Genomic DNA, 26,856 nt, shown 5'->3' on the forward strand with positions numbered 1-26,856 from the left:
AAGTTCTTTTATCAATTCTCTCTGCAAATTTGGTGAAATGTGCCAAATAATTCAGAAACCATAAAGCTAAGGTTGCTGAGGCATAAATGTGCTTTCCAAACCTGTCCACTTCCCTGGACTCTCTGTTAAGAGAGTAAAACGCTGTTCTGTTAGCTCTTTCTTAATGGCTGCCACCACAACCATGGCATCCACAGGAACTCCTTTACTCCAATAAGGTCTGTCTTTGGGCAGAGCAACAAATTTATTGGGGAAACGAGGGATGGGTTCTACTCTATCTGGTACCTTCTTTGCCCGGGTGAGACACAAGATCTATATGTCATTCACTGGGGGAATAACCCACGACATAGGCCAGACCTGAAGGCTTCTAGGAACACTAAATCTTCCTGGGAAGGGGAATCAGAAGAACATGCAGCTTTCTGGCTAAGGATCTGTAGAATGTCTCCAAAGGAGACGTCTTCTGGGGAAGACCTTGATGATCCCTACCTTTCGTCGAAGTCAATGTGTTTGGTTAAGGATTCCTGAAAGGAATCTACGTGCCGCTGTTTGCACGATCTCTTCTGGGGCACCTCTTCATTTCGATGACCTGAAGAAGTAATGGAAGAGAGGGGAAGTTCTTGCAGAGAAACTGCCTGGAAGCTTGCAAAGGATGGCTTTCCCTGCAGGATAGGTTGATAAGGCTCAGAACATGGATCCAAAGGAGATAAGGTGGTAGGATCCAAAGAGATCAGAGTAGACTGGACTCTCAGGTGAGAGAAAGTCCTCTCCACCATGTCAAAGGCAGAAGGTTTGGGATAAGCAATTGCTGGCCTCAATGGAGCTGAAGCTCAAGGTGCTGCTGAGCCCCAACCCTGCCCGGGCTCCTGACGCAAAGGAGGAGTTGGACCTGAGCTATCCAGTGTCAAAACACCAAGAGGAAGTGATTTGAAAACCTGGGAATTTAACCCACTCCCTGGATCTGGCACTGAAGCTTTGGCTCCCAGACTTGTCCTGCTCTAAGGGGATGAGCACTGAACGAGTCAGGCACACAGTCAGAGAACTAACGGTCTTTGGATCTGACACATTGACTGTTGGAATTCTTGGATCCAAGAGCTATGAAATCGCTGCACAGATCTGAAAGGGAGAGACAACTGGATAAGATATAGGTCAGACACTCATGGATCTCATGGAAGACAGAGCCAGTAATACTCCCATCTGAATCTGAGCCCTGAGGAACTTCCTCATCATCCTATCCACATCAGCCTTGAAAAGACTCCGGGAGGACCTAATAGAGGATGACATGGAAGGGGGAATGTGACATTCTGTTTGAGTCTCTTGGAAATAGGCTCTGGTAAAAAAAAACGAGGGCTTCAAACCGGAGGAGATTTGAGTGTCCCTGACGCCAGATCAGAAGATGTCAGATTCAGTCTTTTAGGCAACTTAGCAGGCGGCTCCGAGGCTGGAGCAGGTTTCGACTGATTGGACAGAAAAGCATCCTCTGTACTCCCTCGACTCTGAAGAGTATTTTTGTTTCTCAGTGGGAATTTCAGCCCCTGAATCAGAACCAGTAGTGAAACCAGACACAGGCAGCAACCATTTTAACATCAATCTGTTATGACAATCGCTTCTTAAGACCCACGAATTGAAACCAGTACAAATGTGGCAGGAAGTTTCAAGGTGGGCCACTCCTAAACAATACAGGCACTCCCTGTGAGCATCAGAATTGGATATCTTATGCCCACAGGAAGTGCACTTTTTAAAACCTGTTGGCTTTTCAGCCATATCAACAAGAAAGTACAAAAACTAGTAAGAAAGTTTTTTTTTTTTTTTTTTTTTTTATAGAAATAAGAAAATCTACAAGCAATGGTATATAAGAAATACTCTATGTAGGCAGGAAATTTTTTTATAAGGAAAGGAAAGAAGAAAGATTTACCAACAATGGTAACGAGAGTACCTGAAAAACATTGGGCAGGAAACAAGGCTTGAAAACCTAAATTAGAGAATACTTGACAATAGAAAATGGAGGAAGTGTAAAATGTAGAGAAGAAATATATATGAAATAGACATTTTTTCTACCTCAACTCTCAAATAGAGTCCAAACAACATCCCAAACACTCAAGATAGTGTGATCCACATCTGAAGAATAGAACCAGCAAACAAGAACTGAGGTAGTACAGGGCTCTGAGGAATTATGGGTATAATTAAGCTTGAGTCTCGTATCCGAGCATCTAAGTAAATGCAGTTGAGCTGGATCTGAGGACAGATCCGAGACTGATACATTTTGCTCATCAGCATGGAAAGCCTCTCAAAACACAAGCAGTGGTATCAAATTGGCTTCATGAGCTCAGTCCTCCACCTCATGAATTGTCTTCAGAGATTCCCTTAAAAGTAAGGTACTACAGAGAGGAAAGCTGCATGTTCTGATTCTTCCTTGACATCATGATTAGGAGAGTTGGTTTATATGGGCACAATTTTCAACCTTTTCAAAGAATAAGCACTGTTCTGCAGCTGTGCTCTGGTAAATCTGACTGACTTCAAGAAAGAGGAACTAGAGTAACATACATTCAGTCAGTGTGGTTCCCTGACATGGGTGCAACCTGGAATCACGCAATTCAGAATATACCATCTCAGAGGAGACTGCTGGTGGATGAACTGACATCTGTGAAACTGACATTAATAAAAACTGGTGGATATGGATCTACACTGCTATAATCACTAAACATACAGCCACAACATCAGTGAGATCATCGACGGGAGTGAAAGTAATGTTGAGTGAACTGATAATGGCTGAATTTGTTTCAGCGGTAATACCTGAGGAGGCTAAACTTGCAATGGCCAAGCTAGATGGAAGAAAGAGATGCCAAAAAACTCTGAGAACAAACAGAAATCAGGACATGAAAATGTGGTTCTCTGAAGAATCTGCAGCTGGCTATACTAGCTAAAATTAATTGTGGGGACTGTTCATGCAGTTGTTCTCAGTGTGAGAAAGACATATTCAGCATGCTATAATTCTAACTTGACCGACAGAGGCAGATAACAGGTGCACTGGCAATCTGGATGTGACACAGCACTGATGGAAAGACAAAGGACTACAGACAACCGAACAAGAAGGAAACAGATCTACGAAAAAAGTAGAGCCAAAGCTGTTAACATTACAAATGCTCTTCTGCATGTCTAAATTTCTTAATAAAGGAGAATGTTGATCATTCTAGTAATGAAACCTGGTCCCTGTGATAGAATTACTGCCTGTGCTGGAGCAAGTATATTACTGCCATTCGCTGAAAAACACTTAAGGCTGTAAAATAATAAACAAAAACAGGGCAGACATGATGGGGGAACTTCAACAGACCCAAGGGTGAAGCCCGCATGAATTACCTTAATGAAGAATTTTGGAAAACTAGAGAAGATTTTCAGGAGAACCTATATGACCTGCTGGGCTCCTGTAGCTTCTGTATATACTTCTATCTTTTGGATATGTTGTGGTAGTATGAAAAAGATGACCAAGATGGGTCTTTGGCATCATGGCTCTTGCTCATCTGGTGTCCCTTTTTATTAACTTAACTTAATAGGTTCATAGGTAGGTACTAGGCTATCTGCCCGAAGGCATTTATAAGCCTAGCCAGAATGTGTTGGCTTTCGCCGCCCCCTTAGATTAGTTCCCTGTGCCTCTGTCCAGCAGAGCCATTGAAGTGATCCCTGGGGTAAACTTTCTGTTTCCAATCCACTCGTCAAGGTTTCTCTTGAAGAGGGTTAGCGAGGAGCTCTGCCTAATGTAGATTGGAATCTTGTTTCAGAGCATGGGATGTCTCTGGGACAGGAATCTATCCCTCCAGCACATCCAATTTATTGTTGTGGTGAGGTTTAGATACCTGGAGCGTGTGGCTCAAGGGGATATGGTTTTCTTTAGGTGGAGCATGTCCATCAATTCTAGGTTGGACATGGCCTTGCATGTCAAGCAGAGATCACCTATGAGTAGGCAGTATGCAACAGAGTACAGCTGAAGTTTCTTCAGTCGAGCTGCACAGGGCATCTGCTTGAGGCCAGTGATCCTCTTGGTGAGGAACTTCTGTGGTCTTTCCAGTTGTTGCAGGTGTCTTGTAAGGTACATCCCAAATGGGGCATTGTACTCTATGATGGGTCTGATGAATGATGTATAGAAGGGCCCAATGACCTCTTTTGATCTGGATGCAAACCCTTTAGTGATTAGGTGGGCCACATAGAAGGATTTTCTAACCACTTTGGCAATGTGATCATCAAAGGAGAGGTTACTATCAACTTGGGTCCCCAGATCCTTTATTATGTCTTCCATATTTAGGGGGCTACCACCTATGTGGTAGTTTGTAGGTACTTTGTTTTTTCCAAAGGGGATGACTATGCACTTTTTGGCATTTAGCTTGAGACCATATTTTTGACACCAGGTATCTGTCTCAGTGAGACCCTTTTGGAGGATGTCTGTGTCAGCCGGAGAGTCAATTATAGCCCCTACTTTGCAGTCGTCTGCGAATTTGGTGAGCCATAGTCCTCTTGTATTTGCCTGTACCTCTGAGAAGTATATGCCGAACAGGAAGGGTCCTAGGACTGAGCCCTGGGGAACGCCACTTGTAACAGGTCTAGAGTCAGACCTAGCTCCTGCAACTCTTAACATGTGGGTTCTGTCCATGAGTCAGTTGGCAACCCATCTCGTGACGTAGGGTTTATGTTCAGGCTGGTGAGCTTGTCTATAATACCTGAGTGGGGAATAGTGTCGAAGGCCTTTGCGAGGTCTAGGTAGGCTGTGTCAACCACCTTTCCTTCGTCTATAGCCTTGGTAACTGTCTCAAAGAAGTCCACCAGGTTTAGGAGGCATGATCTGCCCTTAACAAAGCCGAACTGGGTTGGGTCCAGTGTTTAGAGGTTTCCAATGTCTCTGTTAATGAGATCCATGATGATGCACACCATAGCTTTGCAGGCCAAGCTAGTCAGGCTTATAGGGCGATAGTTCCCGGGGTCCATTGTGGCTCCACCTTTGTGGCGCAGAATAACTGTTGCTATGCGCCACTCTGTGGGCATGTAGTCTGTGGAGAGGCTGAGTTTAAACAGTGTGTTTAGGTGAGGGGTTAGTTCATCTTTGAGCTTGTGTAGGATGCAGCCTGGGACACCATCCGGTCCCATTGGTGCTGTGTTTTTGGCTTTGGAAAGGGCTGTTTTAACCTGAGTGCCTGTGATTTCAGGGGCACCACATTCTCCTGGTATAGTTATGGGCCCTTTTGGGGGTGAGAGGGGGTGAAGTTTGCACTGAACCTGTCTGCCAGGATGTTGGCTATATCGGTCGGTTCTATGTATTTTGTGCCATTCTGCACTAACTCCGAGCTGATCTGAGAATTGCCACTTAGATTCTTGACATAGTTAAAGAATGCCTTGTGGTTATCTTTGGAGTCCATGGCAATTCTTCTTTCATCGCTAGCCTTGGATGATTTTATGAAGGAACATAGTTTCTTGCTGATACTGATCAGGGATGTCTTCCCTTCTTGGGATTTTACTCTTTTCTGTACTAGTTTCCTCCTTCTATTGTATAGCTTGTTTATGGCAGGGTCCACCAAACTGGTTTGTTTTTCTTGGAGGAGTGAGTCTTGGTTTTGTTTGGGATAGCACAATCCATGCATTCTTGTAGGTGCCAGTAGAGTGCATTAGTAAAGGATTTTGCAGCTTGGACAGCGTTATCATTTAGCATGGGGGCTTTGAAACATCCCACCTTGGTCTTAAGTAACGTGAAGTTTACTTTTGAAAAGCTTTTCTCGGTGCTTTCTTTGACCAGGGTGGTGGCGGAATGTGGATATCCAGAGTGATTAGTTTATGGTCAGATCTAACCAGCGAGGGGTTGACATCTGGTGTGGAACACTGGTCGCCCATGTTGGTGATGACCACGTCCAATATGTTGTCTCCTCTGGTGGGGGTGTTAACCAGTTGATCCAGGGCATTTGAGTTTATAAATTCTAGGAAATGTTGGGCCAGGGAGTTTGTACTGGAGTAGTTCTCCCAGTTAATGTTTGGATAATTGAAATCACCCAATATCAGGGTGTTTGGTAGGACCTTTATGTTTCCAGGAATGTGGAGTGGGGGTCCTGGGACATGGTGGGTGATCTGTAGCAAGCTATAATTTGAATAGCAGTTTTGCCCGTTGTTAGTTGCATGTGGATGATCTCTGAAGCATCGTGCTGTGCCACTAACCTGGAGGTGTGGGAATCCTTGATGAATATGGATACTCCCCCGCCTTTTGTATTTCGGTCCAGGTTTTGTGGCCGAAATGTATGGTACGAGTTGTAGCCTGGTAGTGCTGGGGTGCTCTCTGAAGCCTTAAACCAGGTTTCTGTTACTGCACATTTATCGATTTTCTCCATACTGAGGAGTGCCTCGAGTGCGTGCATTTTGAGGTTTAGGCTTCGGGCATTGAGCAGCATTACCCTCAGTTTTTTGTTACTTGTGCTATTTACGGCGGTGGGTTTGTCTTTTGAGCCTTGCCAAAAAAAGGCACTATAGGGGGTGGCAAGAGCCTTGGCCAGTATTCGAAAGCCTAAATGTGACAGGTGCAAGCCGTCTCTAGCAAAGCAGCGTGGTTTGTCGAGCATGTCATCCCAGGTTGACCGACACTGGATCCCTCTGAATGACACCAGAAGCTTAGCCAATTGTTGAAATTGATAATTTTCTCTCTATACCATGGTATAATTCTTGGTAAGGGTAGGATGCTACTCAGGGTCAGGGTCATACCAGCCTGGGCTACATGATCAGAGAGCTCCTCCATGTCTCTTTTCATGTAGTCCAGGGAGGTACGGCTCAGGTCATTCACATCAACATGGACAATGACAGTCATATTTGTACTTGTTCTGGAGTGACCTGAGTGCTTATGTTATGTGGCGGATCCTGGCACCCGACAGGCAACTAACAGTAACTTTTTTCTTATTCAGCCTAGTGAGTGGGACATCAGTGTGCCTGACTATAGAGTCACTTATTACTAGTGTGCCGGGTATGTTATTTTGCTTAAGGGCTGTGATTGTGTGGCACACTGGTTTTGTGAAGTATGTGTTTCATGGTTTGTGTTGAGGGGGGGGGGTGGAGGCTGCTTGGATGTCTGCTTTGAAGGTCTCAGTTGCTTTTGCAGATTAGTATTTAGAGTCTCAGAGTATGTTTTTGTGTATTTATGTGTGATTTTTGCCAGTGCTGGTTGCATAGGTCTATGTGAGACTGGTGGTGTGATGCAAGTAATTCCCTTCTCCTCTTGACTGCCTGGTCCAGTCTTGGGTTGAGAGAGCTTAGCCTCCAGTTTGGCTGTATAACTGCATCTCTCTCATGTATTAGTGTTTGGTGGAAGGAGGAGAGGGCTGTCTGTGTAGATGAGGCAATTGTAACATTGCCTCAAAATGCCCAGATTCACCAGTTGGACTGGAGAGTACACCTGAAACTGCCCTTTGGACATGCCTGGATAGGTACAGTGAACTGTTTGACTGATTGGCTGGTAAGGTCGAATAGAGAGCCTTGTCCTTCATTACAGTATAGGGGGGGTCTAATGCTAAGGTTTATTAGTGTTTGCTATGAGTTTTGGGCAAGTGCAGGGATGAGAAGTGAATTTGAGTGCTTAAGTTGAAAGTTTGTCTAGTTCCAAGGGAAAAATTGAAGAGTAGACTTTGTGGAGCCGGCAACAGTTATACCCTGGCTAACCGGCTCTGACCAGCATGCAAAACCATGCAAATGCGGGTTTTATAGCAGGGAAATGAGAGAGATAAAAAGCCCAAAATGGCCAATAAACTACTAATTACTGGGCTGAAACCACTCCTCCAGGGACTGATAGGCTGCTCAAAGCTCCCTCTCTCACAGTGAACAGAGAAACTTCCTTCTATCCAAGTAAAGTATGGGCAAACACAGAAACTTGTAACACAGCCCTGAATTCAGCACTAACCTAAAAAATGGACTAAACTAGCTTTGAAAGGTGGGAAAACAAGTGTGTATATATATATATATATATATATATATATATATATATATATATATATATACTTTTTTTTTCCCAGAAAATAAAGCAGATACAATCAAAAAAACACTTTAAATGCACAGAAATAGCTATCACACTTGAATGTGTAGCCTACAACAGTTAAACAGGTAATTTAAACACAAAAACGACTTTGTTAAAAAGCAGGCAGTAAAATAAATACAATATGTAGCTGAAACAAGCTTTTTAAATCACAGAAACTCTAGAAAATCGACGTTTTAGGTGGAACTAGCTAAAGGCAGCAAGAAAATGCAGAAAAATGATACTTAATCATGCCAAAGTCTCTCTTTTGTCTTTCTGCTGCTGTTTAAGCAAACAAATGTCTTATGTTTTGCTCTACTTCCTGCATCCTGCCTCACTGAAGGAGTAGAAAAAATGTTCTTCTGTATATCACACTTTGGCCACAGGCAAAGAAGGCACTAGGCATGGCATATGAAAATAGTGCTTTCATTGTCACAGGAACACTTGCTGTCTGGAGATTCTACTGTGACAGAAATGACCTGGAAATAACTCGGAATCCATGAAGAGTGTACAGGTGAAATGGAATAAACAGACTGATTCTGATAATATACTGACCTTGGTCTTAAATCAGCACTAAAGAAATGGGTGGAGATAGTAGAACCATATATTTATGGATGTAACAAATGATGCAGAAGGGTGGTGAAAGCAAGCATATATCTACTTTGAATATGTCTGGCACTTAGCACAAAGGATTAAGGCTAGAAGGTATGTGATTCTTAACGAGACAGTGCTCCCAGATGGAGCCTGAAAAATATACATGTGGATCAGTACTCTATCCTAGTTAACAAATACACACTCATATTCAACTTAATTTCCTCAACGTGGATTCAACTCTCAGTGCTCAATCACAAAGAATGAAAGGCACGCACAGCAACAAGCCTTGGGACCTGACCTACTGTAGCACCTTCCAAAAGACATTACAGAGTATGTAGTCATATGCCATCTCTTTATCCAAAAGGCACATACAAACACTAGCAAGCTTTTATGGCCTGCATCAAGATCTATGCAGAGAAAAGTTATGCCACAGTTGTTAAAATGGTAAGTAAATCAACAAAAGTATGACCAAATGATTGCTAAGTAATGTCAGCCTACATTGTTTCAGTTCTTTTTAGTTACATGATGTCCTTTAAATGCAACACTTAAATTCCTTTTTCCTTAAGGAAATTAAGTCAAAACAGTGTATATATCATTCTATAAAGCAAAAAGCTACACATACATATTATATATTTTATTATATAAAATATATATATATATATATATATATATATATATATAGATATATATCCTAGGCCTTAAACATTTGTCCTACATGGACAGATTAAAAAAATTCCAACTATTCTCTGTCTCATATCACCTACTTGCAGCCAATCTCTACTTGACTTTCAAAGCCATGTCTGACCCAGCTCTGTTAGAAATGCTACATCTGAAGAAATCCCACTTCCTCCGCACTACACGCTCCAGAGACCTCAACCTGATTACCACAATCAACAGAACATAGTGGAGGGACCAGTTCAGAACCCACAGACTGCCCATGCTATGGAATAGACTTCCCATACATGTCAAGCAGAGCTCCTCACTGGCCCTCTTCAAGAGGAATCTTGATAAGTGGATGGGAAATAGAAAATTCACCCCAGGGATCAATCCAGGGGCTTTACTCGACAGAGGCACTGGGAACTAAGGTCGGGTGGCACAATGCCAGGGTAATCCTATGGGCCAGGCTTGTAAGCCTGGAATATTTTGTATTTGTTAACTTCTGCTGCATCTTTTTTCCAAACTTAGCCCAGGGATATATGGCATTTACAGTTAGCGTCTTCTGTGTGGAGCATACGTTCGTTGAAGGTTGTGCGTCAGGGCTGGTAACCCGGTATGTAAAAATCCACTACCAATCATTAGCAGACCAGAGTTCCGCTGTGCCGACCCCTAACCGGGAAAAGCCGAAAGACACAAACAGTCAGATCAAAAATAATACATAGCATTCACAGTATAATATTATCACTTTTCAGAAAGAATATGCATTTTTAAACAATTACAATTGCATACACAGTAGTCATAGTACATCTGTAGCACTGTCAGACAGAATACACAGTTTTTAAACACTTGCAATTATTGTTCACAAAGTAGTCATATTATATTAATGGCATTGTCAGAATATACAATTTTTAAACAGTTGCAAATACTGTATTATGCAGTATAGAACTTGCACTGATTTTTTTGTGGGGTTGTGAGATTCTATCATCACGGAAGCACTTACACGTTGCTTGTTGAAATAAGAAGGCCTTTAGTTCTGACTGAACTTCAGGAAATGGTATGCAGGGATGCAGCACAGATTTGGGGGGCAAAAAATAGAACAGGTGCACTCAGTGGAGTGCAGTTTTGAATGACGGACCTGATGGAGGTATGTGCTGGGACGGATCTAAAGTTGTACAATGTGGTCTTGCCATGCAATCTGCGTGCCAGAATGGGGAATGAGTATGTAATGAATATAACATGTTCACCTTTGTTGTAACGCTACATAAAATCAATCCTTAAGTGCTAGGCTAAACATAAAGTGTCAGTGAGCATACAACCATTCATATACAGGTACCTACATACACACACTCCTACAAAATATGTGAAAGCTATGAAACATGAGTCTATGTCAATGAGTTTCTGGTGACTCTATGCATGTAGTTTCACCTGAATAGTCATTTAAGACCAAATTACTACTAATAGCCACTACCTTTCAAATATTTAGACTTAGATAATAAAAAACAAAGTTTAAATAAAATGCTGAAATGCACTAACTCGTACAAGTTTCCTGCAAGTGGGAATGAAAAAAAAAAATAACTTCAAGATGGCTAACTAGATGGCCTTTTTATACATCTTACATCTGCTTTCAGTTTTACTGACTGCTAAATTAAATAATGATAACGATTCTTTTAATTTATGTTATTTTTATGCTCCATACAAAATTCCACTAAGCGTGGAATACACTTTAGGAAGCATTAATGCTTCATTTTCCCTGAGGTGGTGGGAAACAGAAAAAAATGTCAATGCCCTAATACCTCATTTATTAAGTGTGAAACTGATGTGTGAATACAACACGTTTCATTGAAGCAAAGAAAGCATGAAAAACATAACTGTTTATAAAAGATTAACATTAATTTGTTCAACTGGTTTATGTGGCACAATATTACTGAATACCAAAGCTGGATGTCATCCAGTGGCAAAAGTTCACAATTTTCTAGCTCTACATCAGTGTCAGTCTGTTATATTTGCATCAGTTGTCTTTCGGCAGTACTGCTAAACCTAAATGTATTTCAACAGCTTTTATCTACCAGAAATTTCTTCTGATTAAGTAATCATTTTTTTTTCATTTTCCTGGAAAACAAAAGCATTTCCAGGAACTTTCCTTTTGCATACTGTACAGTCCAGTACTGACCTCAGGATCTTTGCAGTGGTGTTGGAAGGGTACCATACAGCTCATTATTGCAGCGCCCAGCACTGACCTGAGGGCCATTCTGTGATCTGACACCTTGGACTTTTGCCAAATAATTGTCTGAAATGAGAAGGCAAAGAGTCAACTTCTTAATACTAAATTTAGATTTGTTGAGCTCAAGTCATTTGCAGCATTATGAGCTTTTCAACATATATGCATTAGCAAACTGTTATTTAAGAACACATTTTCTCAAAGCATGACCAAGCATATTAAAGTAGCAGCTGCTACTGTCCAGCAGAAATTCCAAGAAAAAAATATCAAAGATGATGAAATGTTGGAGCCATATATACAGATGTATTACAGATTTCAAGTAGAAACAATTTCTCTGTATTTATTTATCTGTAATATGTTTGCAATACAGCCATAAAGCTGAAAGATCTTATTTTTCCCAGTTAGATCTTGGGAACAGCTGTATTATTACAGGGAGAATACTCACTATGATAAGAAAGAAACACTGTTTAGTCTCATGAGATATGTCCACCTGCAGAGAGGCCAGGGTGGCTGGAATGTTAACAGTGGAACACTGTGCGCTACTCCAGCAGTCACTGTAGGTCAAGAACCCAAATCTGTTATAACTACTTCACCTGCAAAACACTAGTCACTATTCTCATAGATTCTGGGTTACGAAAATTGCAAAACTGGGTATGAAGAAGTATAAAGGGGTCACTATACATCTGGTCATGATTATAGAGTAACATCTGGGATGGAATTAATTTTCAGTTCATTGACCATGTAGCTGTGACAGATGTACAGATGCTATTTTGAAAAAGGACTTAAAAGGTTAGAATCAATCAGTCAGTCACTCACTAAATAAATAAATAAATACTCAAAATGACCACCTGAAAATTAAACCTCAGTCTCACTTACAAAAATAAATCTGTGGAGGAGGACTGAGTTTTAAGAAAAGGCAGGAATTTAATTATTTATGTAATGTTGCTTAGATTATACATCACATATATTGTTATATATCCCATAATGTTTGTAAATGTGAACTTAATATGGTTTGATTACTTTTATATAAATGTAGGTTTGCCTACGTCATATGTGATCATTCAATAAACGTGTTAAAAATAAATAAATCTGTGCTTTGAAACCAAAATAAATGAATGCCATTGGGCTAAATCAGCACAAACTTCGACCTGCTAAAAGAAATCTATGATCAGAAATAAATAAGAACCGATAAGAGCTACAAATCTGGGAGAACATTAAATTCCCTCAAATAATATAACCTGAATTTACAGAAGCACAGGATGTAGTTAAATAAATACAGCAACACAGAAAGTAAGGAATATGTGCAGTGTACATCAGGACACAAACTTACATAAGTGCATACTGGGACATGGCTCAAATCCAACATCTAACAGGACAACAATGAATGGGTCTGGTTAACGTCAACATATAAAAGCAAAAGACTACAGTGCAATTCCTAATATCAAGGTGTCTGTACCTGAACATAATCATGAAAGATAAGCCATGTGATGGTTCACTTGTTAAGATCTTGGCCTTGTAGCACCAGTGTCCATTGTTCAATCTTGTGTGGAGTTTATATGTTCTCACTCTGCATCTGTGTGGGCTTTCTCTAGGTACCCCAGTTTACTCTCACCTCTCAAAAACATATGTTGCCAGAGTTTTGTCTGAACAGAGACCATGATTACCTCTTCATTTTTCCAGTTAACAAATGAATGAACAAATAAAGTGAAAAATAAATCACTGCCTAAATAGGACCAACTAAAGCGACATGGAAATAAGATATTCTAAAATACTGTCACAAAAAGGGTGGACAGTTCAAGCAAAACTGAAAAGGTTTCACTGCCACTACAAGTCAAACCTTCATGCAGAGTACTGTATTCACCATGCACACCATTGTTGGAAAAGTAGAGGTATACACAGTGACACATGTGGCAGACTGTAAACTTGGCTACCTTGGTCACAAAACCCATCAGCCCTCACCAACATACAAACTTAGTATGAGTAGCTTAATGTCTTCATGCTTCTGCATTCAACAAGACAAAACAGCCTCCTGGCACCACTAATCTTTAACTTTTAGTGACTTGCTCAAAGTCACGTAGCATGCAAATGCAGACTGATGGAATCAAACACATGATTCTTTAATGAAGTTCATTACCAAAGTAAGGCATTAACTCTGTGCAACACTGTCAGACAATTCATTCATCTAATGGGAATAAATAAACTCTAAAGGGACAAATTTTCTTCAGAAAAAAATATGGCTAATAAGAAAAAACAAGATATGAAAGTGATGTGCTTGTGCGTCAGTGTGTGGAATGGGAGCTTCAGCAAGGTAACACAGAACTACATTGCAGGAAAAAACACTGACTAAAACGGACATAAAAGAAAGACAGGACATCATTTATGAGGTTCACTAATACATGGCATTGGGGGGAAAAAAAACCCAGAAGAAAACAATACAAGACGTGATGTGTAGCACCATGTAGCAAGACATGCACACACTTGAAGTGCTAAGTAATTCTTATTCTCAGTTAAATTCGGTAAAGAAAACATGACACTAACATGCTGTCTCACCTCTGTTGCTGCAATAAAATTCTTAAATGTACTGTCATAGAAATGGTAAATAATGCGAGCACCAATAATAAATAACTTTCAATTTTACTGCTGGAGTTCTTAATTCAAGACACACCTGCACAACTTCATGACAGAAGAACCAAGTAATAAAAGGTGTCATCTAAGATAACAAGCAGAAAAGGTAGTGAATACAAAAGCTGTGCAAATAAATTTAGCAGGGAGCAAATGCGTACACGTGGAAAGTACTGGAGAACAGCAGCAAGAGGAAGAAGGCAATGATGTAACTAGGACGTGTAGAGTTTATAGAAAGCAGGTAAATGGAAAGACTGCCTAAACCTAATGACCCTCATATATTACCTGCTTTTATGAATTACTGAAAAAGGTGTACATAAAATAGCAATACAACTGAGAGAAAGAGACAGAGAAAATGACAGACAAGACCAGGCATTTTAAGGACGCAGAGCATCTCAGCAACATAGGAATCTGACAAATGATCATTACTAGCCTTTCTATGTCATACATCACCAAGTACTTCAAAGTACTTAGATGAGATGCTGATATAATAGCGCATTCCACAACTGTCCTTGATTTTTGTTCAACATGTTGCTCTGTCTCTCCTAATCCATCCTAAAACTGACAGTAATTTGGAGAAAGGGTGGTAGATTACGCTTAACAATGAAAATCATTACAGTGATAGACAAAACAGTTTATGTGCATGCTTTTGAATCTTTATTTATTTTATTTGATTTGAATGGGCTTACTGGCACTGAACAACATATGACCAAGTGCAGGCTCAGCCCGGGTTACAAAAGTTAACAATATTTAGTTACACTGAGGTTAACAAGGTGATACAACAAACATACATTGTATAACCAAAACTACATGTATATACATATTAACAGAGAGGAAAATAAAGGAGAACGCTAAAAGGAAGACAGACATGATTACAAACAATATCAGGGATAAAGAATGAATAGAAGATGGAGAGAATGGAAGAATTAAAATAGGCAAAGAAAGGGAAGGTAAGAGAAGTACAGCAGAAAGCAAACAGTCACAGAGTGAGAGATTATTAGATTCTGAGAAGGTAACAGCAGCAGTTTGGATAATATGCAATTAGAGTGATAAGCACAAAGTGGCAAAATGCCAAGTGCATAGAAGGCACAAGGGAGGAAGAAGTGAGGAGTAACTAGTAGAGGCCTGCTAAATATAAAGCACAAAGTTATATAATATGCCCTAGTGCAAAACAATAACATTCATACTGTTTTAATAGAGTGTTTGAACTGATGCCTGAACGGTAAGTAGTCAGACTTTAACTAATTCTTGTGGAAGTGACTGTCATTATTTGGGGGTAAGAACTGAGACGCTATTGTCAGAGGAATGCAGTTTGTTACATGATGTTTGAATGATACAGCCACCTCTGGATTGGCTTCTGAGGCAGCAGGATGGAATAACTATAATAAGCTTCACAGTACCAGGAAATGGTGCATCCTGATGGAGTAAGAAAGGAACTGGGCGGCACAGTGGTGCAGCGGTTAACGTTGTCGCCTCACAGCAATAGGTTCTCCAGTTCGATTCTCGGCTGGGGTGCCTTCTGTGTGGAGTTTGCATGTTCTCCCTGTGTTCGCATGGGTTTCCTCCGGGTACTCCGGTTTCCTCCCACATTCCAAAGACATGCATCTGGAGCAATTTCTCCCCGGGCCTCCGCTGAAAACAGGCTCTGTGGAACCTAGTCGGACATTCCCGGTCAACAAATGATAAATAAATAAATAAATAAATAAATAAATAAGTGGTTGGCTCTGGCCTGAACTGACAACCATTTGGCTCTGGATAGAGTCAGACAGTGGTAATTGTTCTTGGGGGGAGCTGGTAATGACCCGACAGATTTTACTTGAGATTGTCTGAATAGTTGAAGTGTTTTGACTGAGGCTGAGGTAAATAACAGAAGGCCATATTTGAACTGTGCAGGGAGATATCTTTCATCATTGTAGCTCTGATGAGGTGAAAGAGGAATTTGGACATTTTACTAGCCCCAGAACAGTAGATAAGTTTAGTTTGGCTCATAGCATCTTCAAGTGCTTCTTGTAATTAAGGTATTGGTCCAACTGAATGCCCAGGTATGTAAAGGATCTAGTAAATTCAATTGGGTTATTGTCAAGGTCAGTGAGATTAAGAAATTAGCATTCTTTGTTTAGTCTTTGATGGATCACAAATAGCACGGGCTTGCTTTTCTTGGAGCTGAGTAGTAAGCGTTTGGAGCTCAGCCAGCTGTGAATGTCATGGAAATCTTGTTGGACCTGTGTTTCAATCATTTCGGTAACAAACTGGATAAGTATATGACCATATAATCTGCACAGAGAAGTAAAGGAAGATTATGAGGATCAAGTGAGAGTTTATTGTCTTGCCTTCGTGCAACTACATTATGATAAAACTGGGTTTTTGTAACCACTTACCCCAAAAACTATAGTCATCTTAATGACATATTTCTTTTTATACATCTTGAAATAGTTGTGCTATACTCCTAATTATTGACACTGTGTAACATTGTATTGTTACTTAATGCCTTGTAATAATCCTGTCACATTGCTGTTTAATGCTAATTTATAATGAAAATTGTATAATATGTTGGAGCTTTTCTCCCCGTGCCTCCCGCTGAAAAAGGGCTCTTCAGCTCAGTCAGCCAATCCCAGTCAACAAATGTAAAATATATAAATATTGATGAAGTTGGAAAAAAGCACTGGGCCACGTACAAAATCTACAAAGCAAAACTTGTAACTGACCACAACCGTATCAGTAAAAACTCTTGTGAAACGACCAATCCCAACTTTATTGCAAGATAATTGGGACTGGTCGTTGTTTCACAAGTGTTTTTACTGATACGGTTGTGGTCGGTTACAAGTTTTGCTTTGGTGGTTTCTTTTACGCTTGTGAACATGGAGTCCAATGCTGACATTTTGGATTTACTGCAGCAAATTAACCAGCAATTACATGAGCATACAGCCCAGATTAAATCTTTAGCAGACAAGCAGCAGCAGGCGGAATCATCCAACTGCTTGTTTGGGAGTCCCCCTCACTCAGCCCACCCAGTCTAGTGGAACACCTACATCCAACGGGGAGAATGTCATGCAGAATATGGCTGGTTCCAGTGCCAATGGAGTTGGATCATCAGGAGGTAAGACTGTTTGCAACAAAACGGAGCAGTGGAAAAGTAACCAGTTTAACTTTAATGTTGACATTAACTCTCATAGTAAGGGCATAAAACCAGTGGTTATGTCCTTTTCTGAATGCTTGAAATCCTTTGAGATCAAGTTGTTTAATATGAAAAAAATCCAGTTGGAAAATGGATACCTCCTTAAAGACATTGAACTAGGTTTGGTTCCACGGGAGTTACGCTTATGGAGGTACCCCAATGGAGTTGAGCAGAAGCCTGACATGCTTCCTGAAGTGCATAAGTTATTTGACGAAACAGGTGTTGCATTAATGAAAATTATACGAGCAGTAAATCCAACACGCTGCCTGCAACCTCTCGTAGTAAATTCAGCCAAAAAGTATAAAAAACTTTGTTGATTAAAACCAAAGTGTTTAATAAACACACAAATACATATGGTTGAGCGCTTTCACTCGGAACAATGTAATAACTGATGCAACACCTTTAAATAGTTGATTTGGCGCCAAAACAAAGCAGCACATCAATAAATATTAAAAGGGACATATCACAATTACCACCAACAAACTTTAAACAAATAAAGTAAAAAACGTATATACATAACCATGTTAAATTATCTGTCCATATAAAGTAAAGATTTAATGGACAGATAGTCATTAATTCCTGGGGGCGTGGTGGCATCAGTGTAGACTTGCCACCACAATTCTCTATATGCTAAGTAATTTTTAATATTGCCCCCTCTAGGGTTACAAATGACAGTTTCTAAAATACAAAATTTAAAAGTGTGATCTATTCCAAATTCCATAGTATGTCTAGACAAAGCATTTTTTGTGACCTTCTTTTTTATACAATAAAAATGTGAATATATCCGCTGCCTCAGCTGCCTCTCAGTCTTTCCTATATAATAACTATGGCAAGCTGAGCAAACTGCGATATACACCAACATAGTTGTTCTGCAATTACCTTTAATGGGATATAATTTTGAATTATTATAATTTTTTAAAAACAAACTATAACACTCATTGATTGCAAAGCACTGATTACAAGTCCCACATTTAGTCGTATGCTTATCATTTACGTCCTTCTTTATATGACCATTAACGTAGTCTTTCTCCAATATACGTTTCAAGTTACTACCCATCTTGTAAACGAAATGGGGACTCGGACCAACTATATCTGCCAAGGTCTGGGTATCAGTAAGTATATGCCAATTCCTGAGTACAATATCCTTAATAATTTTACTAAATAATCCATATTCAATAATAAAAGATCTATTATAAGTTTTCTTCTCCACTATATGTGATTGATTTGTTGTGTTAACCGGATTTAATTCTGTAATGTGAATATCGGTTTTCCTACTCACATTAGAACCCTATTAGAAACTATGGAATTTGGAATAGATCACACTTTTAAATTTTGTATTTTAGAAACTGTCATTTGTAACCCTAGTGGGGGCAACATTAAAAATTACTTAGCATATAGAGAATTGTGGTGGCAAGTCTACACTGATGCCACCACGCCCCCAGGAATTAATGACTATCTGTCCATTAAATCTTTACTTTATATGGACAGATAATTTAACATGGTTATGTATATACGTTTTTTACTTTATTTGTTTAAAGTTTGTTGGTGGTAATTGTGATATGTCCCTTTTAATATTTATTGATGTGCTGCTTTGTTTTGGCGCCAAATCAACTATTTAAAGGTGTTGCATCAGTTATTACATTGTTCTGATGAAGCTCGGTTTTCGAGTGAAAGCGCTCAACCATATGTATTTGTGTGTTTATTAAACACTTTGGTTTTAATCAACAAAGTTTTTTATACTTTTTGGCTGAATTTACTACGAGAGGTTGCAGGCAGCGTGTTGGATTTACTGCTCGTTTTGTTACATTTGGTTGAACCAACTCGCATCCATTAATGAAAATTATGGTCAAATACAACGCTCAGAAAATTGAGCAGTATATGAGGGATTTGGAGCATGAAGATGAAATTATTACAAAAGATCTGTTGTTTGACCAGTATCACACCAACTATAATAATGTTTTGGTTGGTGTAGACAACAGCTGTCGCAATATTTTCAATAGGAAACTGACTAAGCTCAAAAGGGACTCTGATGAATATTTGAAAGACAGGGTGTATCCATTTTCTGCAGGCAACCGAGGTAATCATGGGAATCAGGAGAAAGGAGCCAATGACGGTGGAGAATGAGATGACCTAATGACGTTGCAGCAAGGAGGCGTCCATTCCACTGGACAGGCGGGAACAACTCCAGATGAAGGGCCCAGGCATTCCGAAAGGGGTCAACGGATATTAACACGTTCAGACGCCAATCCTTCTTACGCTAGCACAACTCAAGTGAGTGCCACAACCAACTATTGGTCAAGGTCGGTAGGTAAATTTTCTTATGCCTCACCTAGTTCTGAGGTGGACGAGGCTGACTTGTGTAGCTTTAGCGTCAATGCGGTCAATGGTACTAACGCTGATGGTTCTAAAGACATTAACTCATTGGACACAAATGGTTATAGAGATGTCAGTTTTGAATTGAATGCCGATGTGTGTGTATCAACTATTTTTGCTAGTTTTGGTCAAGGTTGTGATGCTACTGTTTTAAATGGAGCAACAATGTCCGAATCAGGAGGACTGACGCAAAATGCTGACATTGAAAGTTTATTGGACTTTGATGTGGGCAAATTGGTTGTTAATACGATGGGGTGTGAACAAGTGAATGTTTCAGTTACTGACAATGATTTATTGAATATAAGCATATATTTGGCCAGCAGTATGGATGATGACTGTCATAGTTACTCTAATCAATTAGGTGCACTTAGTGAGGATGTTGGTGTTAACATCAACAGGGATGTAGAAATGTGTATGGGTATAGGACATCCCCAGGAAGCCTTGGGTTTAGACGTTGCAACTATTTTATTGTCCAACGAGGTAGCTAATGGGCAAGGGTTAGACTGTTCATTTGGCTCTAGAAGTGGAAATGATGTGTTTGAAATTAGCGGTGACACACATGAAATTGTTGATGTTAAACCACTAAGTAATCCTGAAATTATTGTTAACATATATGGGGACTACAAAGTATATAATTATTCTGAGACCCAGACCTCTCAAACGACTGGGGACAAATATCAACTGAATCAGGGATAAGTCATGACAACATCAGGGACAATCAGGGACACATTTAAAATATTAGTGCTATTAACTTGACACATTGACAGACTCAGAGCATATGAATTAATACACATTTTCTGAGGTAAATTAAGTTTATAACTCTTAATTGTTGTCATTATTCATTACGTATAATTCACCACCTTTCCTCCAAAAGTCAATAGTTTTAGAAGGGATTCAGTGGGACAGAGTTAGAATTTGAGTCAAAATCAGGGACAGTTGAGAGGTATGCTGGGACCAAGTGTACAATCGAACATGCCAATTTACTATCAAAAGGTTTTACGTTTGTGCCAGGAAGGAAGGGAGCCTTAACTGAAATGCTGATAGATTTAAAAATGTTTACTCGTAAGATGAACATCAAATTATGGTTTGCAGATGCAACCATTAACTATGACAAAAGTGGGCTAACTAAAACTAGCAAATTTAATCCCCCAGCTAACCACATGGTTTTCTTTTTTGAGAGGGCTTGTGAGTTGGACATAAGGGAGCATTTTAGAAATATCCATCAAAGGAAAAGCGACTTTGTTAACCTGTCCAATAAGGAAAGAAGTTTATGAAGTGAATTAGCTAACAACAAAGAGATACGGATTCATGAAACCGGACAAGGGTAATGGTGATGTGATCACTGACAGGAATGATTACATTGAGGCTATGTTAGAAATGCTAGCACAAGACATGTATGATGAGAGTAGCATCAACCAAATTAATATTGCTAATATGAAATTGGATCTTTTAATTGATGATTTGTTATATCAATGACAGATTACTGAAATTGAGCATGACCTTTTGATTAACCCTAATCCAGTTGTTAGTGGTATATTTGGAATTCCTAAATTACATAAAGGCCTGGATGATTTGAAATTCAGGCCTATAGTAGATGGAAGTGGAGTAAAACCTGCTTTATTAGTCAATACTTAGATTATTATTTGCAAAGAGGGTTGGCTAAGTTTGAATATATTACTAAGGATTCATGGAATTTTTTGGAGAAGTTAAATGGAGTAACTAATGGGGAAAACACTTTATTACTTACTACTGATGTAAGCAATTTATTTTCTGTCATTCTGCATACAGAGGGTTTAACATGATTAGATTGTCAATTGAACAAAACTGGTTTGTATGATCAGGACCAGATTAACGTGTTTGTTACTCTTATGGAAGCAGTATTGACTAATAATTTTTTGTATTTTGAGGGGCTTTTTTACAAGCAGGTGACAGGCGTGGCAATGGGGGCAGCTTGTGCCCCCATTTAAGCCAATTACATCATGTTATTTTGGGAGCAGGAGTTTGTTTTCACAAGTGTGTATAAAAGGTACACCAAGCAGTACACGTGGTTTTGGATGACATTTTCATTGTGTGGGAAGGGAGGGTTGAACGACTTAAACTATTTTTGGAACACATCAACAACACTGTTGACTTTTTGAAATTTACTTATGAATACAGTGTTGATAAAATAACCTATATGGATGTTAGTTTGGTGGTGGATAGGAATTTGCTGTGTTTGAAGTCTATGATTCATACAAAAGGCCACCAATTCCAACTCTGATTTAGATTACACCAGTTGGCGCACTCACCATCAAAAAAGATCTATTGTGAAAGGGCAAATGGCGAGGGCGGCCAGGATGGTCAGCGATGACCAAGACTTTAAGAATGAGTTAGCGTTTATGATGAAGATGTTTATTAGAAGGGGTATTCAGAGAGTTTGTGTATGGGGCTTAGGGATGAAATTGCTGGTAAAAGGGGAAAAGGTATGTATAAGGCCATACTTGTTGCTGGAATGACAGGAGATTCCAGAGAAGGACTGGACAACCACAGTGGCCCTAACAGTTACAGAATGAGGAATGATGGGATATTTTTTGTAACTACCTTCAACTCTAAAGCCGAATGGCTCACCAAAATGGTTAGGAAAAATTGGGGCATTTTAAAGTTGGACAAAAATGTGGAAGCTAAAATGGGGGAGCCCCAGTTATTGTATTTCGTAAAGATAGATCCTTTAAGAAGCTTTTGGAGAATGGATTAGGTTGTCAGCAGCCATTTACTAGTAGGGCATTGGCTAACTACAAGTGTGGAAGATGTAGTACTTGTAAATACATATTGGAGACAGGTAAACATATAAAAGTGAACCAACATCACATTATTATTGAAGGCCATTACAATTGTCTGACTAAGAATGCGGTCTACCTGGCCAAATGTGAAGTATGTCCTGCATTTTATGCAGGAAAAACTGCTAGGCATTTCATGGAACAGGTGAATGAACATTTTTTGGACATTAAACATCTTAGACTGACAAATGCTTTGGTTAGACACCTTTGTGAGTATCCAGGTCACCAATTCAAGTTTTGTGTCCTTCAGCAGATTAGATTTGAAACTCAGGGAAAGACCTTGGATGTACATTTGGATATCAGTGAGTTGAAATGGCAGTTAAGGTTAGATGCCCTAAATTATCCTGGCATTAATGATGGTTTGAGTATTGTCCCTATTCTTAAATTGAAAAACATTTTGGGTAGGAAATAAAACAAATTTAAACTTAAACTAATAGTTTTTATAGTTCAATGTTTAGTTTAGTTTGTCTAATACTTGACAATTTAGAGTTTTATTTTTAAATTTTTCAAAATTCAACTTTTTTTTTATTAATATTTAAAATTTTAAAATATGTTTTTGCTTTTGGTATGTGTTTTTGTATGGTATGTAAGTTTATTGGTTTATGTCGTTTTAAAGATAGTCAAACTTCAAGTGAAATATGTTTGATTTTATTGGTTGGTTGTTAATTGGGTGGACATATATAAAAATGTATGTTTTAGCAGAGATCATTGTTCTGATGAAGTCTCTAGATCTGGGACGAAACCTAGGTTAACAATTCGTGCTTGAACATTTCTTTTTATCTTGCAATAAAGTTGGGATTGGTCATTGTTTCACAAGTATTTTTACTGATCATGAAGTACAGAACCTTGGAGAAATCCATGAATGAAGCTTTTTATGCTGTTTATGTAACTGTCTTGCACTCAAGGGTGTGTTTGAAATGGGTCTGTTGACTGGTCCACTCTCCAAGTTAACAAACTGAAATAAAGAAAAAAAATAAGAAAAGGCATGTTAATTCACATTCTTTACTGTCAACCTTTCAAGTTAATAGTATCAATATTTTAAAAAGTGCCCCTGGTTATTTCTGGACTTGTCCACGATTCTGGAGGCAAGAGGAGAAGAACTATGTAACAGTGTGTGCGTGTATGTACAAGGGTTAAATTAATAATCATTTGCAAACCTTACAAATTTCTGTTTTACGTTTCAAAAATCGAAGATTTTTTAATCAAATTATGGTTTGCAGATGCAACCATTAACTATGACAAAAGTGGGCTAACTAAAACTAGCAAATTTAATCCCCCAGCTAACCACATGGTTTTCTTTTTTGAGAGGGCTTGTGAGTTGGACATAAGGGAGCATTTTAGAAATATCCATCAAAGGAAAAGCGACTTTGTTAACCTGTCCAATAAGGAAAGAAGTTTATGAAGTGAATTAGCTAACAACAAAGAGATACGGATTCATGAAACCGGACAAGGGTAATGGTGATGTGATCACTGACAGGAATGATTACATTGAGGCTATGTTAGAAATGCTAGCACAAGACATGTATGATGAGAGTAGCATCAACCAAATTAATATTGCTAATATGAAATTGGATCTTTTAATTGATGATTTGTTATATCAATGACAGATTACTGAAATTGAGCATGACCTTTTGATTAACCCTAATCCAGTTGTTAGTGGTATATTTGGAATTCCTAAATTACATAAAGGCCTGGATGATTTGAAATTCAGGCCTATAGTAGATGGGAAGTGGAGTAAAACCTGCTTTATTAGTCAATACTTAGATTATTATTTGCAAAGAGGGTTGGCTAAGTTTGAATATATTACTAAGGATTCATGGAATTTTTTGGAGAAGTTAAATGGAGTAACTAATGGGGAAAACACTTTATTACTTACTATTGATGTAAGCAATTTATTTTCTGTCATTCTGCATACAGAGGGTTTAACATGATTAGATTGTCAATTGAACAAAACTGGTTTGTATGATCAGGACCAGATTAACGTGTTTGTTACTCTTATGGAAGCAGTATTGACTAATAATTTTTTGTATTTTGAGGGGCTTTTTTACAAGCAGGTGACAGGCGTGGCAATGGGGGCAGCTTGTGCCCCCATTTAAGCCAATTACATCATGTTATTTTGGGAGCAGGAGTTTGTTTTCACAAGTGTGTATAAAAGGTACACCAAGCAGTACACGTGGTTTTTGGATGACATTTTCATTGTGTGGGAAGGGAGGGTTGAACGACTTAAACTATTTTTGGAACACATCAACAACACTGTTGACTTTTTGAAATTTACTTATGAATACAGTGTTGATAAAATAACCTATATGGATGTTAGTTTGGTGGTGGATAGGAATTTGCTGTGTTTGAAGTCTATGATTCATACAAAAGGCCACCATTTCCAACTCTGATTTAGATTACACCAGTTGGCGCACTCACCATCAAAAAAGATCTATTGTGAAAGGGCAAATGGCGAGGGCGGCCAGGATGGTCAGCGATGACCAAGACTTTAAGAATGAGTTAGCGTTTATGATGAAGATGTTTATTAGAAGGGGTATTCAGAGAGTTTGTGTATGGGGCTTAGGGATGAAATTGCTGGTAAAAGGGGAAAAGGTATGTATAAGGCCATACTTGTTGCTGGAATGACAGGAGATTCCAGAGAAGGACTGGACAACCACAGTGGCCCTAACAGTTACAGAATGAGGAATGATGGAATATTTTTTGTAACTACCTTCAACTCTAAAGCCGAATGGCTCACCAAAATGGTTAGGAAAAATTGGGGCGTTTTAAAGTTGGACAAAAATGTGAAAGCTAAAATGGGGGAGCCCCAGTTATTGTATTTTGTAAAGATAGATCCTTTAAGAAGCTTTTGGAGAATGGATTAGGTTGTCAGCAGCCATTTACTAGTAGGGCATTGGCTAACTACAAGTGTGGAAGATGTAGTACTTGTAAATACATATTGGAGACAGGTAAACATATAAAAGTGAACCAACGTCACATTATTATTGAAGGCCATTACAATTGTCTGACTAAGAATGTGGTCTACCTGGCCAAATGTGAAGTATGTCCTGCATTTTATGCAGGAAAAACTGCTAGGCATTTCATGGAACAGGTGAATGAACATTTTTTGGACATTAAACATCTTAGACTGACAAATGCTTTGGTTAGGCACCTTTGTGAGTATCCAGGTCACCAATTCAAGTTTTGTGTCCTTCAGCAGATTAGATTTGAAACTCAGGGAAAGACCTTGGATGTATATTTGGATATCAGCGAGTTGAAATGGCAGTTAAGGTTAGATGCCCTAAATTATCCTGGCATTAATGATGGTTTGAGTATTGTCCCTATTCTTAAATTGAAAAACATTTTAGGTAGGAAATAAAACAAATTTAAACTTAAACTAATAGTTTTTATAGTTCAATGTTTAGTTTAGTTTGTCTAATACTTGACAATTTACAGTTTTATTTTTAAATTTTTCAAAATTCAACTTTTTTTTGATTAATATTTAAAATTTTAAAATATATTTTTGCTTTTGGTATGTGTTTTTGTATGGTATGTAAGTTTATTGGTTTATGTCGTTTTAAAGATAGTCAAACTTCAAGTGAAATATGTTTGATTTTATTGGTTGGTTGTTAATTGGGTGGACATATGTAAAAATGTATGTTTTAGCAGAGATCATTGTTCTGATGAAGTCTCTAGATCTGGGACGAAACCTAGGTTAACAATTCGTGCTTGAACATTTCTTTTTATCTTGCAATAAAGTTGGGATTGGTCATTGTTTCACAAGTATTTTTACTGATACGCAAGTACAGAACCTTGGAGAAATCCATGAATGAAGCTTTTTATGCTGTTTATGTAACTGTCTTGCACTCAAGGGTGTGTTTGAAATGGGTCTGTTGACTGGTCCACTCTCCAAGTTAACAAACTGAAATAAAGAAAAAAAAAATAAGAAAAGGCATGTTAATTCACATTCTCTTACTGTCAACCTTTCAAGTTAATAGTATCAATATTTTAAAAAGTGCCCCTGGTTATTTCTGGACTTGTCCACGATTCTGGAGGCAAGAGGAGAAGAACTATGTAACAGTGTGTGCGTGTATGTACAAGGGTTAAATTAATAATCATTTGCAAACCTTACAAATTTCTGTCAAATAAAAATCGCAAGTCACTAGTCTGGCCATTCACTTGCCTGACAAGTTGCACTTCACTGTTTTCAAGATTCTCAGTGCTCAAACAGACCATTCATTTCCACCAAAACAATCTAGCATCCTACGTCATACAGCAAAGGGGAACCTCCTTTCTGTGGGTGTAGACTACTCATTGCTGGAGTAATTTGACAAAATAATTCAACACCCATAGCTAGTGAGGATTTTTCACTACTGGTTATATTTCCTTGGCTTGTACAAGTAAA

At 38.9% G+C, this 26,856-nt stretch overlaps 1 protein-coding gene across 1 annotated transcript in view; it reads right to left on the reverse strand.

Annotated features, from left to right (window-relative positions):
- The window catches only part of PMS1 (PMS1 homolog 1, mismatch repair system component), a 2,357,833-nt gene that overhangs the window by 1,442,924 nt on the left and 888,053 nt on the right, over positions 1–26,856 (reverse strand). Inside the window, exon 6 of the mRNA XM_044075169.1 lies at positions 11,439–11,555. Within this exon, the coding sequence (XP_043931104.1) occupies positions 11,439–11,555 (117 nt within the window). The remainder of the gene's footprint in view (positions 1–11,438; positions 11,556–26,856) is intronic.

The sequence above is a fragment of the Protopterus annectens genome, chromosome 6.part0, assembly GCF_019279795.1.
Source record: "Protopterus annectens isolate FY-2018-M chromosome 6.part0, PAN1.0, whole genome shotgun sequence".
NCBI classification, from domain to species: Eukaryota; Metazoa; Chordata; order Ceratodontiformes; family Protopteridae; genus Protopterus; species Protopterus annectens.